Source organism: Malus domestica, chromosome 04 (assembly GCF_042453785.1).
Source record: "Malus domestica chromosome 04, GDT2T_hap1".
Taxonomy (NCBI): Eukaryota; Viridiplantae; Streptophyta; class Magnoliopsida; order Rosales; family Rosaceae; genus Malus; species Malus domestica.
The window spans coordinates 18653397-18672050 of record NC_091664.1 but is presented as its reverse complement, the minus strand read 5'-3'; the positions used below and the strand labels follow the sequence as shown (position 1 = coordinate 18672050).

At 37.8% G+C, this 18654-nt stretch overlaps 3 protein-coding genes and 1 long non-coding RNA gene across 7 annotated transcripts; all 4 read left to right on the top strand.

The window, feature by feature from the left end:
- The first annotated feature begins 570 nt into the window (after window positions 1-570).
- Window positions 571-2642, top strand: LOC139195169 (uncharacterized). 2 transcript variants are annotated; one of them, XR_011579803.1, is made up of 3 exons: window positions 571-872; window positions 1276-1334; window positions 2338-2642. It is a non-coding gene; the product is annotated as an uncharacterized lncRNA (long non-coding RNA). The 2 variants fall into 2 exon arrangements; XR_011579802.1 differs by lacking the exon at window positions 1276-1334.
- A 1931-nt stretch (window positions 2643-4573) lies between these two features.
- LOC103433268 (lipid phosphate phosphatase gamma-like) lies at window positions 4574-7485 on the top strand. The gene is made up of 2 exons (XM_070820573.1): window positions 4574-5429; window positions 7216-7485. Exon 1 carries the CDS (start codon window positions 4741-4743, stop codon window positions 5407-5409), a length of 669 nt encoding a protein of 222 aa, XP_070676674.1. The 5' UTR covers window positions 4574-4740; the 3' UTR covers window positions 5410-5429; window positions 7216-7485.
- A 695-nt stretch (window positions 7486-8180) lies between these two features.
- LOC103433269 (uncharacterized) lies at window positions 8181-12383 on the top strand. Of its 2 annotated transcripts, XM_070820572.1 has the most exons (5): window positions 8181-8930; window positions 9949-10400; window positions 10990-11254; window positions 11380-11552; window positions 11983-12383. In XM_070820572.1, exons 1-4 carry the CDS (start codon window positions 8483-8485, stop codon window positions 11514-11516), a joined length of 1302 nt encoding a protein of 433 aa, XP_070676673.1. In that variant the 5' UTR covers window positions 8181-8482; the 3' UTR covers window positions 11517-11552; window positions 11983-12383. The 2 variants fall into 2 exon arrangements, with proteins under 2 accessions (XP_070676673.1, XP_008369733.2); XM_008371511.4 differs by lacking the exon at window positions 11983-12383 and having other exon boundaries at window positions 8184-8930; window positions 11380-11841.
- A 754-nt stretch (window positions 12384-13137) lies between these two features.
- On the top strand, window positions 13138-15859 carry LOC103427544 (uncharacterized). 2 transcript variants are annotated; one of them, XM_070820570.1, is made up of 2 exons: window positions 13138-14682; window positions 15645-15859. In XM_070820570.1, the coding sequence occupies exons 1-2, from the start codon at window positions 13745-13747 to the stop codon at window positions 15688-15690; spliced, it is 984 nt and encodes a 327-aa protein (XP_070676671.1). In that variant the 5' UTR covers window positions 13138-13744; the 3' UTR covers window positions 15691-15859. The 2 variants fall into 2 exon arrangements, with proteins under 2 accessions (XP_070676671.1, XP_017185650.2); XM_017330161.3 differs by lacking the exon at window positions 15645-15859 and adding an exon at window positions 14768-15162.
- Window positions 15860-18654: the final 2795 nt, after the last annotated feature.

Here is an 18654-nt window from a genome sequence, read left to right as displayed (position 1 = left end):
TATAACATTTATATGAGACGGCTCAAACAATAATCTTTGCCCTTTATATGTTAAACTAGATTAGTTTAACATTTGAAATGTCCGTAAAGTATCATCATATGATTGGTTTTAGGGCACATTTCCAACAGAGAGGAAGAGAGAAAAGAGAGGAACAGAGAGTTATCTTTGTACTCCTATTATTCCAAATTATAATGAAAGCTCCACTGCTGCCCTGATGACGTACTCCAGTCACACTGATTGTAGAGGAACCTCGTAAATTTTGTATCTTGTTTATTTATTCCACCACACACACCGTTGATTTTAAACACAAACTTTTTTTTTATTAATGGACCGGCTACTATAAGTGGAATTAGGCATTTTAGGTGGTGGAAAAAGGTTAGTCAGCAGCCTAAAAAGGGGACATAACAAATTTTTTTAAAGGATGAGAAAGGACCAATAGGAAGAAATGGAGGTTGACATTTTCTTTTCCCATTTGGTGAACCCACACCATCAACCCTTTTTATTTTCGAACCGGCCAATTTTAGGCCAATTCTTACCATTTCTCTTCTGATTTTTCCTATCTCTTTCACCTGCAACTTTCTTAACTACCTTCCTCCTTCCCTCTCTACAAAAAATTAAGGATTTTTAAGGTCTATTTCATGTAGAACTCCATAGGAGAACCCAGGGGTTCTCGACGACGAATTGCCATTCCGGAGAGTATCACCATTCACCATCACCCTTAATCAACTTCCCTTGGACCCAAGAACAAGACCCAACTGGTGGTTGGGGCGTTGGAACACCAAGGAAGCCGAATTGAAGAACACCCACCTTAGGGTTTCGTTGGGTGCGAGCCAATTTGAGGGCCTTCCTGGCCAAATTGGACTCGGCCACAGGTATAAAGTTTACTCTACTTGTTGAAATCTTCATTCTTGTAAAATTTGAGACTTTTTGGAAAAAAGTCAAATTTTCCGATATGTGACATTCGATTTATGAAAATGCTGTTGATTGTATATTTTATAGATAAGGTCTGCCACTTGATTATTCTAACAATTGACAATCTTATCATTGAATTGAGACAAGATTTTAATATGCTATTGTAGATATTGTTTAAGGACCTTAGGGACTTATAAGTGAAAATCTAGTGATTGGATTGTACGAAGCAAATGACGTAAGATCATGGACCCTACATTAGAACGACAGTTCGATTCCTCATTAAATGTTGTTGTGGGAGACATGAGAATTTTTGAGTATGTGAATTATCAAAGGAAATCTAAATATGAACTTGTGCTTTGTTAGGTGGTGATAGAACGTGATGCCTTGACTATCGTGCTAGGGTACATTAGCACGGACTCCAAGTGAGTGACTTTAATATATGTGATATTGGTAATTACCAAGTTGTAATAATTATGATCCTGTATGGATATGAATTGGTTTTATGAATATGTTCTATTGAATTGTTATTCCAATACTTCGACATCAATTTATGTTTATGAAATGGGGTGTGGCATGTATATTGGAAATGTGGTTTGATTTGTATGATTGGCATGTTGAGATTAATGTGAGGACTAGTAATGACCGTTAACCATTATGATGGGGATTTGTTGCTTCGATATTATTTCACCTTCCGCTTCGGTGATTGGTTTTAAATTTTGTAATTGTGCCTAATCTCCCTTTGTGGAGTTTTTGTAAATTAAGTAGCCTGTGCTTGTCTCATTTCTTTGAGCCGCCATACATTCTGATTGTTGGTCTTCTGCGATTCCGTTGAGTGATGGTCCGGAATCATATCCACTCGGATTCCGTTAAGAGATGGTCCGGAATCCCTTCTATTCCACGATTCCGTTGAGTGATGTTTCGGAATCGTATCTAAATTGGGTTTCATTTAGTTATTGTTACGTATTGTATTTAGTGATTCCGTTGAGTGAGGGTCCGGAATCGTATCCACTTGGATTCCGTTGAAAGATGGTCTGGAATCCCTCCTATTTCGCGATTCCATTGAGTGGTGCTCCGAGATCGTACTCACCTTGGTATTTATTGAATTTGAATTGTGATGACTTCAAAGGTGTAAGCTTAGGCCAAATTGTGTCACTCTAACTCTACTTTTCATTGTGTTGTATGAAAAGATGGTTGTGAGATGTTGTGATTGGTTTCAGACGAACCGCTGGATGTCTGGGTGACTCCTTCAAGGTTTACAAAAGTTGGTATTGATTTCTTATGAATGATTTATATTCAAGATATGTAAACTGTGTTTGATGGTTGACATTAACATTATTATCACATACTTGATATTATTGTCACTCTCCTAAGCTTCGCAACTTATCCAGGTTGTTGTTTGCCTGGTGCACCATTCCGATGGTGTAGGCACTGATCGTACAGGTGACAGGTTTGAGTAGACTCCGAGAAGTTTGTAGGTGGGGGTAGCAGTGCAGTTATCAGAGACTTGGAGCATTAGGTTACCTTTGTTTCACTATTGTACTTTATCTTTTGGGACTTTTCTTTTGAGCACCTCATACTTGTTCTTAGTAAAGCAAAGATTATGCTTCTTTCTGGGATGTACATATTTGTAAATATTTTGTGGAGAACTTAGCCACCTTCACATTATTTTGGGTTATCAGTTAAAGTATTTCATTCTGTATCTTATACCGTATTTAACGAACATTATTTTCCTTGTCACGTGTCAATTTTCGACGTATGTTGGAATCGGGACGTGACATATGGACTTGGATGTTGGACTATGTAATGTCTGGATGTGTTGTTGTGCAAACTGTAAATTTGTGCTGCACAGTAGCACGATGAACATAGTAATGAAAATCTGTATTCTATGCAGCTGTAATTTTTTTTTTTTCAAAAAAAAAAAAACAAAAAAGAGGACCCATGGACCTGGCCTGAATTGACCCATTTCAAACGGACTGGGTTAGGTCCTGTTTCTGTTATACAATTTGTTGTACTTGCTACGGCTCGTCTCATTTCTTTTAAACTCGGGTCCCGTTCGATCCCTTCAAATTTGGGCCCGGCTCGACCCATGCCCAGCCCTAAGAACAACGAAATATTGCTAATGAATGGAGATATAATATAACTTTGAATATGTGGAGAGATGCCCAAAATGATAACAATATGAATGAAGGATAATGAGTCATGAATAATGCTAGTGTTGTGACTGTTAGGAGCACCATCTGTTGGGCAAGGGAGCAAAATGAGCGATAAAGCTACATCATTATCTTGTTTTCGTTGAAACCATCTATTTTTTTCTTAAAATTTGATTTATGTACTTGTTAGCTTTGATTATAAGATATATCAGTTGAAAAAAATCACAAATTCAAATGAGAAAATGGAAAGACATATTTGATTCGTTTGTAATTCCATATCAGTATATATGAGCCTATAAAGGAAGAGATCTCCATTTTTTGAAAAAACAGGGATTAGTTCCACACCACATCGAACTTCAACGATTCAAACTGTTTACTTTTCAAGTTCCACCTCATAGATCCTATTTGCAAAATATTAGCCAAATCAAAAATATTTGAGGCATATAAATGGATTCAAAGAAATTGACAAACACTTTGTTCTAATAAACAGTGAAATTTTTTATCGTGAATATTAAATGGGAACATAGTTTCGGATTGAATTGAATTTTTGTAAAGATAATCTATAAATCGAGACATACAAAATAGAGGTTCAGATTGTGCCTTGGGAAAGAAATTCATTTTATGTTGTAGGAGTCAATTAAATCCTAAGAAATTCATGAAAGAAGTTCATACAAAAAATCTATATAAATCTGCCAAAATTCACATAGAATTGTGAGTCTATTAAAATTCTTTAAAAGCTGTCATTTAAAAAATGTCATTTAAAATCATCTGAAATCCAAATTGATTACACTCACTAAAATCCTTACAACTCTGACACTTACAAAAAAAAGTCTATTAAAATTATTTGAAATTCAAATTGATTACATCCCCTTAGTTCTGTGCCATCAACCTCGGAAGATCAACGTGATTACATCATCTGTAATCCTTACAGCACTCAATGGGTTGCTCTTCTTACTGCCCCTCTTCGTAAGGGGTTTATACCTGTGGGATTCATCTGCGATCCCTACAACAATAAGAGCATCACCAATGGTACCCTATATTTAGGGTCTACCACCGTATGATCTTATACATGAGGACCAAGGCCCATTGTAGTATAGGGCTTTGCCAGAGTGTGTAGAAAAATCCCTACATTTGAGGACTTATAGAAATTGGAGTGGAGTGGGCTCGGTGAAAATTTTAACGAAAACGCTAACCCTTCTCCCTTGCAATCAATTTATAATCTAAGTGAATTGGTTGTGATTTAGCATGTAATCGATTAATGTTATTGGCTAAAAAAGTGAACCACCCGTTTGAAATATTTTTGTCACATGGTGAATTGGTAACAAGAAAATAGAAAGACCTAGTTTACGTACTTTCATGGGCTGGGTCCAAGGGTCTATTACGGGCCTAATCTCTTGGGCCTTCCAGTTTCTACCCTACCAAGTCCATCTGCACCCGACAGAGCCCAACATTTCTTGGCGGTTCTTTCCCAACCGTTTTATAAAAATATAAAAAAAATAAAAATGAATTTCACGCGTCAACGTGTTTTTCAACTTTCTCCATATACGAAACAGTTTCACTCCAACCCATCGCAAAAATCCTTTCCCTCACAACCTAGATCCGGCGAGACGCCATTCGCAATCCCCAACTCCCACAACCTCGGATTCAATCCAGAACCCAAAACGCAGAATCCTCCGCCATGGTTTCGGCGTCTCTCAAAGCCGTGACGCTGACTTACGTCCAGTACCAGAGAGGCGACCAACTGGGTCACTTCCTCGCTTGGATTTCCCTCGTCCCAGTATTCATCAACTTCGGCGGCTTCTTCTGCCACTTCTTCTTCCGCCGTGAACTCCAGGGCATGTTCTTCTTCGTCGGCCTTGTAATCTCCCAGATCATCAACGAGCTCATCAAGGATTTCTTCCAGCAAGCTCGGCCGGAAACCTGCGCTATACTCGAGATGTGCGATTCGCACGGGTGGCCGTCGAGTCACTCGCAGTACATGTTCTTCTTCGCCACATACTTCACCCTCTTGACTTACAAGGGGATTGGGCTCTGGGACACCAAGAACAAGTTGGCGGTGGTTTTTCTTCCATGGGTTCTGGCTTTGCTGACTATGTTTTCGAGGGTTTATTTGGGTTACCACACGGTGGCTCAGGTGTTTGCGGGATCGGCTTTTGGAGTGTTTCTCGGGGCGGTGTGGTTCTGGGTTGTGAACTCTGTGCTTTACCGTAGCTTTCCGATGATCGAAGAGAGCTGGTTTGGGAGGTATTTTTATATCAAGGATACTTCTCATATACCCAATGTGTTGAAGTTTGAGTATGATAATGCGCGGGATGCGAGGAGTAAACTGGCTGCCAAGATTAACTGAATTGATGAAAGCTCATTCGGGTATGTGCGATGTAACCATTTCTGTGCGTTTTTAGTTCCTGAATTGAGCTATGGAAGTTATGCTAGAGATGCTAGATATATTCGTTTGTTATATGTTTTGGTGAGCTATGATTGAACGGAATGTCATTGCATTATCTTAATTGAGTGTTGCATTTTTATTGATTAGTTGATCAAGTAGTGATTTGGGTAACATTAGGGAAGAGGGGCTCACAGGTTTCTAGCATTTTGTTGTTGCTATGGACTGCGCCTGAATTTTTGTGGCTTTGTTGCTTGAACGCTATGCTGTCCATTTTTCAAGTGCAAACCTTGTCGGTTTTGGTGTTAATTTAAGTCGAAGTAAGTTTCAAAGGATATTCCTAGAGTTTTGAGGAAGTTGGAATCATAACCGTTCAGGGGAGGGGGGACTTTAGGTAGGGAAGTTATGACGATACACAATATAATTATTTGTAATCTAATCCCATAGAAATTGTGACAAAATACTTGGTGAATGCGTTATCTATGTGGTTATAAAGATAAGCTTCAGAGAAGACCCTGTTGGGGTTATAAAGAAAAGCTTCAGAGAACACCCTACAGCCCTTTAGCTTTAGAGGGTGTCTAGCTGCAAAGCTGACATGAAATGCGTATTTAGATCTTAAAATTATTACCCACAGTTGACTTAATGACTTAGTATTTATAACTGTTCATGGGATAGTAGGGTTGGGGGAAGAGTGTATATTTTTTCAATTGGCGGAGGCAGTTTCTCTATACCTCTATATAGACTTATAACTGCAAGATATTGTAGCTTTAGTTTTTCGTTCTTGTCCTCTGTATTTTGGTTTTCTTTTTCCTGAAGGAGGTCTTTGTCTTGAGGAAATTGGTTCACTTTGTCATAACTCGTGAGATCATAGTTATAAATGTGCTTAATCATGGCTGTTCGATATAGTTTGTATGCTGTAATGGGGCTTCAACTTCACCCATTCTCATGCTCTTTTCTAAACTTTAATGGAGATTCTTTACTTGGATTGAGTGTATGTGTTTATTGTTCAAAGATTGGTTCCAAGCAATTTAACAGAGTTGGATAAAGAATCTCTATTATCATCTACCTTTCTATCCCACCCACCGCCCTGATCCTCAATCTACTTTAGACTAGCTTTCCGAAATTTCACTTATGGTGTAGGGTTTAGGGTAAGAGTGCTGAAAGTTATGTTCCATAATCCATTAAGAAACTACATTTGTCCGAACAGTGAAATGCTGTAGTACAGCCCATTTTGTTTGTTTATTTATTAAGGTGTTTACTAAAGAAATTTGTCAGTGCTGCTTTCTTTCCAATGGCATCCCACAATCCAGATAATTTTGTGACAAGGTAGGTCTGTATCAACGACATAATGGCGGAACTTTAAATTTTTTCCATGGTCATCTGTAACGATGAGAAACAGTGACATCAGAAAATCCAAGTTGAAGAAACTTTAGGTTTTGTTGAGAATGACAATGTGTTGATGCCTAATAAATATATACTTGCGTATCTTACATAGTAAGTAACATATATCACAGACTAGCAAATTGGAAGTTGTTGAGTCCCCCCCTATCCATTCGATTCCATAGTTTAAATTTTGCTTTCTTGTGCCATGGATGACAAAGCAATATTATGTTATTCCCTTTCGATCATGTGGACAATTGCCCTTCATGTTACAGAACTCTCCATCATTTTACAAATGTTTGCTCTGCGTCTCTGTGTTGTGGTTAAAATTTAAACCTTTTGATATTCACATTTATATTATTAAATGCTCTTTTTTTTTCTCTTTTCCAGGTAAGTTGCTCAAGATTTCTGTCTAATTATTCGGATTTTACTTGTATGGAGGAGATACTATTCCGTTTGTATTGCTTGATTCGAAAAATAATTAAACTAGAAGCCAGTTGGACGGATCATTTGGAGTTTAGACTGCTCTTATGTATTAGAGAAGAGAGTGCGTTGTGAACGGACTGTTATAGTTGAGATTCTTACCCTATGTTGACAATTTTTTACAATGTTTGTTCAGCACACAATATTCAATAGAAGTTGCGTAAATTGTTCAGGACACTTTTCCAATTGCATGGCTCATGAATTTGTGAATGTTTTATGGTTCTCTAAGGATCATAATCTAGTTGCTTCACATGTAACTTGTAGGCTCAACAACACTATTTCACTTATCAGCACTACTGCAGTAATTTATGTTTTCGACTTCATACAACTCGGAACTCGGACTTCCGATGGAATTCCTTGGAAAACTTTTCTTTGTTCCTTCATCTGATAAACTTCATCATTGTGCCATGCCATGGAGGACAATGTCTTTCATGTTTAAGAAAAACTCAATCAACTGACAAATGTTTTACTCAGTGTCTCTTACTATAAGCTCGTTAGACGCATCGTTTGGGAGTTTAAACTGCTCTTCTGCATTAGGAAATATAGTAGGTTGTGATACTTGGAAGTTCAACGTACCAAACGAGGCCTGAGTTACTGTGTGCTGGTAATTTTTTGCATGTTTGTTCAGCACACAATATTCAATACAAGTTGCGTAAATTGTTAAGCACACTTTTCCAATTGCATGGTTCATGAATTTGTGAATGCTCTAGGAACCAATCGGCAGCCATATTCCCGTTAAACCAATTGGATCGTTGAAGTTCAATGTCGTGTGGGTTCTACAACTAATTTCCATTAAAAAAAAAAAGAGTATCCCTCTCCTTAAAAGGTCTATAAAATATAATTTAAATAGATGGTTGGGTTGACATCTCAGTGCTGACTAATGACTACATTTAAATTTGAATAGATTGGAAAATTTTCAAAAAAGGAAACCAAATTAATTGTTTTCCCAAACTCGACAGCGGACAGCCCGTGAAAGCGGGAAGCACGTGGAGCACCAGAGAGGTCCGAAAGCGGACAGGGCAACGCTCCTCGTGGAGGTAGGTGCGACGCTGGGTAAATTGGTAATTACAATGTTTGCACCTGCAGAGAGAGAGAGAGAGAGAGAGAGATAGCTGCCATTTCTTCAGTTCCAGTGAGAGTGTGAGACACAGTGAAGACTGAAGTGCCTTTTTCAATGTGGCAATTATTCGCCGCAGCTGTTGCGGCCTCCACAGGGCTCCTCGCCGGAAAACACATCTTTTTCAAACCCACCGCCGATACCGATCCGCCCGCCGATCACAATGAGGACACTGCCTGCACAGGCCCCTACAATTTCTCCGTCGCGTCGGCATTTCAGTCTCAGCCGCCTCCCTGGGAGACCAGCGACTTCGAGGAGCAACGAGAAGGGACGATCTTTAGGTTTTCGAGCGAGGCGGCGTCGGGTCGCGGCGGGAGTGGGACGCGGTTCCGGTTGAGGAAGAGAACCGGTTCGATCAAGAAGAAAGGGGTTGCTGCTGAGGCTGAGAGATCTAACGGTACAGAACAGAGGAGGACTGCAAGGAGAGGTGTTGGAGTTTGCTTGAAGAGGAGGAAGACTGGGAAGAATGTAGCTGCTACCAAATGTGGATCGTCTTCTTCCAAAGGTTAGCTTCGCGATTTTCCCTCTCTTTCTTGCTTCTGTTTGGTTGCTGAGAAAATCTCCCAATTGTTTATGATATTTCAACATCAGTGTCCACAATGTAGGCCCTGGATTGCTTTCTGGGTTTATTTTAATTTGGGATTTTATGAAAAGCTTTCTTTTGGAAAGTTTTTGTTGTTATATTTGATCGTTTTTGAAGTCATACTTTACAGCATATGTCATCCATCATTACCCAACAATCAACATTGGAAAAGTAGAGTTCTCTGAACTTGTATATCGGTTATCGGATTAGTGTTGAATATCGTTGATGAGCCTTAAAATTTTCATTTGACATCTAATCGCTTTTGAGAAAGCATTCGGTGGACCACGGTTGTTGTTTTGCTACAAAGCCTATCTAAACATATCGAAATCTCTCATGTGGTGATTTGTTTAGTATTTCACTTCAACATAAACATAGGGCTATGGTCTTGGAGGTTCTGTTTTGTTACATATTCGTATTTCCTGCAAAAAGGCGGTGATGCTGATTGTATATTATTGCAATTCTGTTTGTCATGTTCAGATAAGCTAATTGCACAAGTTCCAGTAGGTTACGTTCTGCAGGCTGGCTGCCGCAGCCTTATATGAATTCTTACTGATGGTGCTTAAGTTGTTGCCAAATGATTAAATAGGGTTTTATATTAACGGTTGAGTCCGAAGTAATTTCCAAATTCAAATGATTAGGTGGTCATAGTTGTCAGGTGATCCTTGAAGTTTGCTCCTGAAATTCTAATTAAAAGTTGAAACCATGAAAGCGTTTGATCTTTATATTGCGATTTTAACTCCACACATCCTCGAAATGCAAAATTGGTATCCAAGTTTTGATCAGCATTTTTGTAGTAGTCTTCTAGAAGCTTTTCCTTGGGCGTGAGCCTGTGATGATTTTGTTAAGTCTGTTTTTGTTTTAGAGTCACAATTTACAAACATAATATTCGTGATTCTAGGAGTTTAACATTTCAATCTACTTCTTGTTTTATACTATTCAGATTCAACATTATTTGGTTGGGGACTTAATGTTGGGATCATGTACATGATGTCTGCTGGAAAAGTTGAGATCAATAAGCTGAATACAGCTATGGATGAGACTGCAAGAATTGTGCAGGAGTTAAAATCTGAGCTTCATAAAAGAAAATCACCGCAAAATCTGCAAGTTTCGGGCTCTGCAGGTGAAGCCAATACAACTAGTTGCACGCTTACTCAGCCAGAACTCAACAAGTCAAGTACAGAAAACAGAGGCCCCAGTCATATGAAAATGTCCAGTTTTACTGTATCTGAGGATGGTGAATGTGCTAGTAGTGTTCTTACAGAAGAGCAGGAGCCACATCCTGAGGTTATGGACATGGATCAGTTGGAAGCAGAACTCGAGTCTGAACTACAAAAACTTCCATGGTGTGCCATGGATACTCCTCGCCATGATGGATTGAGTAATCTGGGCCAGGTCAGTCTTTTAAGGTCATTGTATTATTCTTCAAATAGGTTGATTTACCTTACAGAGGTGTGCCTTTTGCTGGTGCTAAAATCTACAGCTAACATTTGATGATCAAGTGTAGGTTATACAATTTAGTAGTGTTTTGAAAATGTTTGGATGCCAGTTTTGCATTCTGAGTTAAATATAATGGATTCTGAACCAACACTTTGTCCTAATTATTTACCAAGAACATAACAACTTTATCCTTATTGGATTGCACAATCTTCAAAACTAATCACCGCTATGATTTTAAGTAGCAAATTTGATGTAGCAAAATTTGGCAATCATACTCTCTGTATATGACTTGATCATTTTTTGATATAAGGATTGTAATTTTGTTCCCTTTGTTGGTCGACAAGTGAAAAGGCTAAATGCTATTGTTAATGCTTAAATGGTGAACTTCACGTTCAAACTCTCCATATTACGATTAGTCAAGGATTGTAATTTTGTTCGTTTTGTTGGTCTACGAATGAAATGGAAAATGCTGTTGTAAATGCCTAGATGGTGACATTCACGCTATGCCAGCCTACCTGATTTTCCCCTTCAAATACCATTTCAGGACATTGTCTCTGAAGTTACAGCTCAAGGGTTTCATGACCTAGAGGGACAGGGTTTGGATACTGAGCAGTTCCACGGAGTATTGCCAGCTCAACTAGATCAGAAACTATGCCATGTGCTCATTGAACAGCAGGAGAGCCAAATTGTGGAGCTGGAATCTGAACTGCATTCAGCCCAATCAAAACTCCAACAGAAAGAAACTGAACTTGAAACATTGAAGGACTGTGTTAAACGCCTAACCGAGTTATCTCTTGGAAATATCTCAGGCAAGAATTCATATTTGCCTTTCAAGACCTTTCCCATTTTCGTTAGTTAAATTTTCATGCTCTATTTGGTTATCCGGCAATGAAATATTTCTCCAGCACTCTTAACACAAAACATTGTTCCCCAGATGACGAAAACGAGACATGCATTGGACAAGAGCAGAGCATTGAATGGAACTGCAACATGGAGGGATGTGAGTCCACAAAACCAATGGTTGGGATGAAACGACCTATTGGTTCCGAATCCTGCAGTTACAATGCATGATGAAACTGTCTCGTATAAGACTTAATGCCGTTGTAGGTAAGTATCTTTTGTTGCATAGGGGTATGTGTGAAGGTATGAATTCACTAATTTTATCGTCGTGTAGGCCCTACCGATCTAAATCAACCGATCTAAATCATAAGAGCCCTACATTTCCTGTGCTGTATGAAATGCTATAGTTATTAGTACAGATTGTGGCACCCTACATTTCCTGTGTTAACAGTCTCAAAACTTGGCAGTTGCTTTTTCTTGCATTCTGCAGCCACATGTAATATTAAGTTCTCAAATGCTTATATTAGGAGGAAAATTAATAAAAATGATTTGAAAACTTTAAGTTTTAACAATAAAGATAAAATAAAGGGTAAAGTAAATGATATCATAATTGATTTTTAGTGTAAAAATGTGATTTTTCGTTAAAGTAAACAGTAAAATGAGCTTTTCGATAAAGTTCCTATTATTATTTTGGTAGGAGACCCAGTCACGTGGGAATTACTATATTGCACCTGATGAGACTATAGGGTGGTATGAACTGGGTAGGGGCAGAGATGGGAAAGTGAAAAAGTGTAGTGTGAGACTAATGAAAACTCTAGTGGCGGTGGTGGTCGCAGAGAGAGAATCGATAGGAAATGTAGTGGAGCCATTGAGTGGCGTGTTGGAAGAGTTTGCCTTTCCCTTTCCTATCGAAGATGATTTTTTTTGTGGAACAATGTTTGGCTACTTAAAGATGAGTAGAAATTCTTACACAAAACTCTTTGTGTTCGAATCATAGAGCTTTGTTCTTATAATCTGAGCCGTTTATATTATGAATCTTTTTGTAAAGATCATCCTTGCAAAAAAAAAAAAAAAATTAAAACTAAAGTTGTTTGATCATTCTATTGTAGCAAATCCCTTTGACCAATTTCGTTTATCTGTTTTTATACAATTCGATGATTAAATAGCCTTAGTTTTAATTGATTTTTTTGTAGAAGCGATATTTATTGAGTGATTTATAACATGAACGGTTCTGATCATAAACACGAAGTTGTAAGAATCGACTACGAACCGTTTTGTATAGGAAGTCTTACTCATCGTTTGAGTAGTTAAATATTATTCTTTTTTGTGTGTACGTTTTGAGTCTCTTGCAAAAAAAGTAGTGTCGGAGTGGCGGCTTTCGACACAATAATTATGATTCCCCATCAAGGAGATACATCTTTATGCAATCGGAATTCTAAGATAGCAGTATCTTAAGTTTATCGTGTATTGCTAGTCAGTCATGTGTTTTAACTTATTTAACATCGTGTGATTGGATTTATTGATTTCAAAAGAGCAATTTTCTTGAGTTTTCATTGTAGGTTACCATATTGGAGTGATTTGTTTTGATTCATATGTTTGTCTTTATCTTTAATTGGAAAGGTTAAATAGCACAAATCCACCATAAGGTTTTGTCATAGATCAATATTACTTACTCAAGTGGTGACATTTTGTGGTTAAACTCGTTGTCAACCTCAATCTAATTCGAGCTTTACATCTTAATTCTCTCTAATTTGGACAAATATGCGCATCACTTACACGGATAATCGGGTTCCTATTAAAAATGATCAATTTAAAAAAATGAAATACAAATACCTGAAACACTATAGAATTTGAACGGAGACTTGTATTTAACTTGTTATTGGTTGAGCTTTAACTATATTGTCTTTTGCGTACGCGTTCTTACAACCAAAAATCCAACGTTCACACATAAATCTAATAGGTAATGATTTCTGCCTTGAAATATAGGCATATCATTATCGATCACTATTCAATAGTTTTGCTAAGCAAAAGTCATCTTAGTGGACAACCTCAGCATCAAGATCCAACGGTCCACGTTGCATCAAGATGTAGAGCACGTATGCACCATATTTCATTCACATGGCCACTGCACCGCGTACGCTTCCACAAAATCGAAAATCCCCAAAAAATAACAGTTAAAATAATAATAAATTAAAAAAAAAAAAAAAAAAACTGGCCGAGAGAGAGTGAGAACCACTATTCACCCATCCGTTCAAAGATTAAAATACCAAATTTCAGACACAAAAAAAATTCAAAGAAAAAAAAACAAAAGTAATCGGAAGCTTACACACAGAGCTCTCCAGTCACCCATTCCCCAAAGAGAAAGAAAGAAAGCAGCTTTCTTTCTTCTGAATCTCAAAAGCCTGAGGAAGCAAATCAAATCCATCGTTCATTCGGATTGTTATTGGGTTCGGACGGAAATGAAGCTATCTGCAAAACCCATATCGAGTCCGGGGCGGACGGACAAGTTTCCGCCGCCGTTGGTGAGGTTTCTGAGGACCAACGTCGGGAGAAGAAGCAGAGGCCGGTTGCGTTCGAGCCCAATGTTCGTGAGGAAGAAGAACGCCGCCGCCGCCGCTGTCGAAACCCAAGAGCCGTCTTCTCCTAAAGTCACGTGCATGGGGCAAGTCCGAGTCCGGCGGTCATCTAAGCAAGGCGGTTCGCGGACCGGAGGAGCCAGACGGGCCACCGGAGCTCCGACCCGACGAAGGTGCAAATGGATCTCAAACGCCCTGTTTTGCCGCCATTTTTCCGGGATAATCAAGGCCAAGTCTTTTCGACCCGTTTGGCGCAAATGGGTACCGTTTTTTCAACTGGGTTTTTGTAGAAAAGGCGAAATCAAAGAGGACCCACCAAAGATTGAATCGAAATTTGAAGACCCAATTGAAGGTTGTTCAGATGAGGAAGATTTTATCGAAGAACAAGAAGACCAAGAATTCGAAAGAAAGGCCAAAGCTTTCGTCTATTCTTCTTCTGCCTCCACGCCGCCGAAGAACGCTTTGCTGTTAACCCGATGCAGATCTGCGCCGTACAGGACGTCGTCTCTGGCGAGCAGATTTTGGGGGTCGCCGGTGAGAGCCGAGGAAACAGAGGCACAACAAAAACCTACGTCAGAAGGGGAGTCGATTTCGGGTCAGGAATCGAGATTGGAATCGGAGAGCGAAGAAAAGTTGGAATTTTTCAGGGAATTGGAGAGCGAAATTCGAGAGAGAATGGCGAAATCGGCGAGCACCGAAGATAAAGACTGGGATTTCGTCGGGTCGGGTCGGCCGCTGATACTGACGAGGTGTAAATCGGAGCCGGCGAGAACGGCGGCGGAGAAGCTCGACCCGGAGTTGTGTTTCTGGAAGACGAGAAGGTTGGGAATAGTTGACTCATGCTCACCCAGTATTTTGTGATTAATTAATTATTAGTCTCACTTAATTCTTTTTTCTTTTTGGCAGCTGGATTAGTGAAAACAGGGTAAAACGATCAAAATTTTAAACTAAATTTGCAAACTAAATGATGCATTATCAATATAAGATAAGCATGTTAATTAATAATTAAGTAATAATTCAATCATAAATAATCACATCATTTGAATTGCACATTTAGTTTAAAATATTTAATCGCTCTAACTAATCTGTCAAAATATAATGTGATCCGTCAAAATTTATTGTTATGAACGTAGTAGTTTCTGAAAACGTAATTTTCAGGAAACACATCTATTTTTGGTTCAATAATGTAATATGAAGTAAATAAAAGCTTATAGGAAGTATAAATGTTTTTTTTATCATATTTTTTATATTATATTTGTAATATCTTTTTAATAGAAATGAAATCTACATGTACTGATGAACTTTAGTTTTATTAGAAGGGTGGTATGAACTGTAGTATGTATGTAGTAAGTGTAGCATTACACATATTTTATTACTGACCAAAAATGTCTTGATAACACGTCGTATAACACAAAACCATTTGTTTTTAGTTTTTCAGTGTCACATAATTGGTTTGAGATGCAGTAACTTTGGCCTTTTCGTTTCATGTAAGTTAGCTAACTACAAGTAAGTTGTAGAAGCTTTAGTAGTTAGAAACTTTTTCTTAAATCCGCTAATTTCCGAGTTTAAACAAATTTCCTTTCCAATTAGTGTAAAATGAGGGTTGTGCTTTAAAAAAAGAAGTTAAGCTGCCTACAAAATTTTATATAACCTTACGCATTAAACGGACATAAACCCTTAATATAAAACAAGTTAAGTACTTTTTATTGTCTGTGTAGCGTTCATCCAAATTAATTTTTGCAGGTTTTTTTGTATATTTATTGTCTGTTTAGTGTTTTTGTAGTTCTACTTGTGCGTATTTCTTGGTCATTAAGACTGATGAGGCATGAGTAATGAGCAACACCCCATGGACATGGTCCATTTGGACAGCTTTATTAGTAGCGTCTTTAACGCCAGCCAATGGATTGAATACAAAACTCAGTTTCTGTTCTCGAGTCTCGGTTCTCGGGTTTTTAAAGCAAACGCTCTAGTGAATGACGATCATCTCTGAATTTTCTTTGTAGGGATCTAGATGATCAATTGATTGTGTTTGTTTACATGGTGTTATTAATTTTCGTTAAATACTATTTGTGTTCAATTTTCAATAAAAAAAATTCAAAATAATTCTTGGTCGTACGATATATAATGAATGAATACGATTGATTGATCATTTAGATCCTCACAAAGAGAATCCAGATAGGATCCTAATCCGTTATCATGAAACCGGTTTCGAAGAGATTTTTTTTAGTGTCGTCGGAATATGGGATTGTATATTATGTATCGCTATACAAGTGATGAGATGTTTGTGTTAAAATATTAATAACTTAAATAATAAAACTTTCAACACTTATAAAACATGTGATATACTAATCGTGTTCCGAGTCATAACTATTCAATAGAGCTGTGCGAATTAGCAGAAGAAAGAAAGAGTTGAGAGAGAGTTTAGAGAAAGAGAAAGGAGGTAAAGCTTTTGATTTCTTGTATTGAATGCTAATAGACTCTTACACTATGGTTATATACTAACCATTGTTACAACTACAAATGTCTATGTTGCCCTTCAACTAACTACAATCACAACTAACTCAAACCATTACATATTGACAAGTGTCATCATCTTAGCATATCTATTGCTCCCACCTTAAACTTAACTAGGTGATCCTAGACTAAGTTTGTGACAGTGTCGAATAAAAACTGGGTTGTGAAGTCCCTTAGTAAAAACATTTGTCACTTGTTCTTCAGTTGAAATGTATTGAACTTTCAAATCACCCTTTTGAACTTTCTCTCGGACAAAATGATAATCCGTGTCAATATGTTTTATTCAAGAATGAAACACAGGATTCAAAGTCAATGCTAAGGCAGAAAAGCTATCACAATGCAGACATGGAGGTTCTAATATAAGTTGATGAATGTCTTTTAGTAATGACCTTATCTAATACACATCTGCAGCACAATGTGAAAGAGCTTTGTATTCTGCTTCTGTTGAGCTCCTGGAAACAATGGTTTGCTTCTTTGATTGCCACGAAATCGAATTAGAACCTAGGAATACCACAAAGCCAGTTATTGACCTTCTTGTGTTAACATCTGCAGCCCAACCTGAATAGGCTGAAATGTTGAACTCAGAAGACCTAGTATACCTCAATCCACAAGTCAAAGTTCCCTGTAAGTATCACAATATTTGTTTGACCAAATGATAATGAAGCTCTGTAGGATTGGTCATAAACTGACACACCATATTAACTGAATGTGCAATGTCAGGTCTAGTAAACGTGAAATATTGTAAAGCTCTTACAATACTCATGTAATGAGTTGGATTTGTAAATGGTGTGCCTTCATCTACAAGCAACTAATTATGTGGCTTAGCGGGTGTAGACGTAGGTTTGCAAGTCTCTATCTTGAGAAGTTCTTTTACATACTTCGATTGGTTAATTAACAACGAACAATCTGTTTCATATTGAATTTGTAGTCCCAACAAATATGTAAGTTGTCCCATATCCTTGAGATCAAATACTTTAGCAAGACTTGTAATTATGGACTGAACTTTTGTAGGATTAGACCCAGTTAGGATAATATCATCCACATATAACAATAGTAATATAATATCACCATTGTCAACTTTAATAAACAAACTGGAATCAAACATTCATGTAGTAAACCCAAGTGCAGGTAGGAAACTAGAAAACTTCGAATTCCAAGCTCTGGGAGCTTGTTTAAGGCCATATAGGGATTTAACAAGTCTGCAGACATAATTTGGGTACTTTGAATTGACAAAACCTTGTGGCTGCTTCATATAAATCTCTTCTTTAAGATCACCATGCAAAAATGCATTTTTAACATCTAATTGCCTAAGATTCCACCCATATTGAGCTACTAGTGCCAAGATTAACTTCACAGTTCTATGTCTCACCACAAGACTAAATGTTTCTAAGAAATCCAACCCTTGCTCTTGACTCAACCCTTGAGTAACCAGTCTTGCTTTGTATCTTGACACCATACCATCAAGATTCTTCTTAACATTGTACACCCACTTACTTCTAATAATTGCCCTATCACATGGTGGAGGTACCAGTCTCCAAGTTCCTTGTGCCTTCAAGGAATCAAACTCATCTTGTATAGCATGTTGCCATTGTTTAATCCCTGAAGTAATTCTATAACTCCTTGGTTCCTCAATCTCATGAACATCAGCCAAAAAAGAAAAACCATTGATCTGACATATAGGTTCTGTAGTATCCGTTATATCTGTCACCTGTAAAGAATGCAACTTTGGTAATGTAGCAAGTAGTGCTGCATAATTTTTCCTTGATATAGCACCTGTCTGTAGTCTTGTTTGTATACCTGTAGGTGTTGTGACATTACGAGATAGATCCACAACACTATGAGAACCACTATGTACGGAAGAACATTGAGATATAGGAAGTAAGACCTAAAGTTGAGATGGATCCATGACATGAAGCAAAGGAGATGTATCAATGTCTTGAGAAAGAGTATGGCTTGAAGAAGTCTTTTCTGCAATTGTACTTTGATCTCTCATAGTAAAATCTCTATCATTACCAAGACATGAAGAACTGCTACTGAGTTCATTCACTGAGTGAGTTGAACTTGTCCTTAAGTCAATGTGAGTATCTTCATTCACAGTATGATTAGAAAATGGAATAAACACAGTGGATGGTGCTGTTGACTGTCTCACTGTTTTATCACACTGTTTCAGAAGAAATGGAAAGACAGTTTCATCGAAAATCACATGTCTTGGTATTTATATTGTAACAAATAACACCTTTATATCCCATATAATATCCCAGAAATACACATCTTTCAGT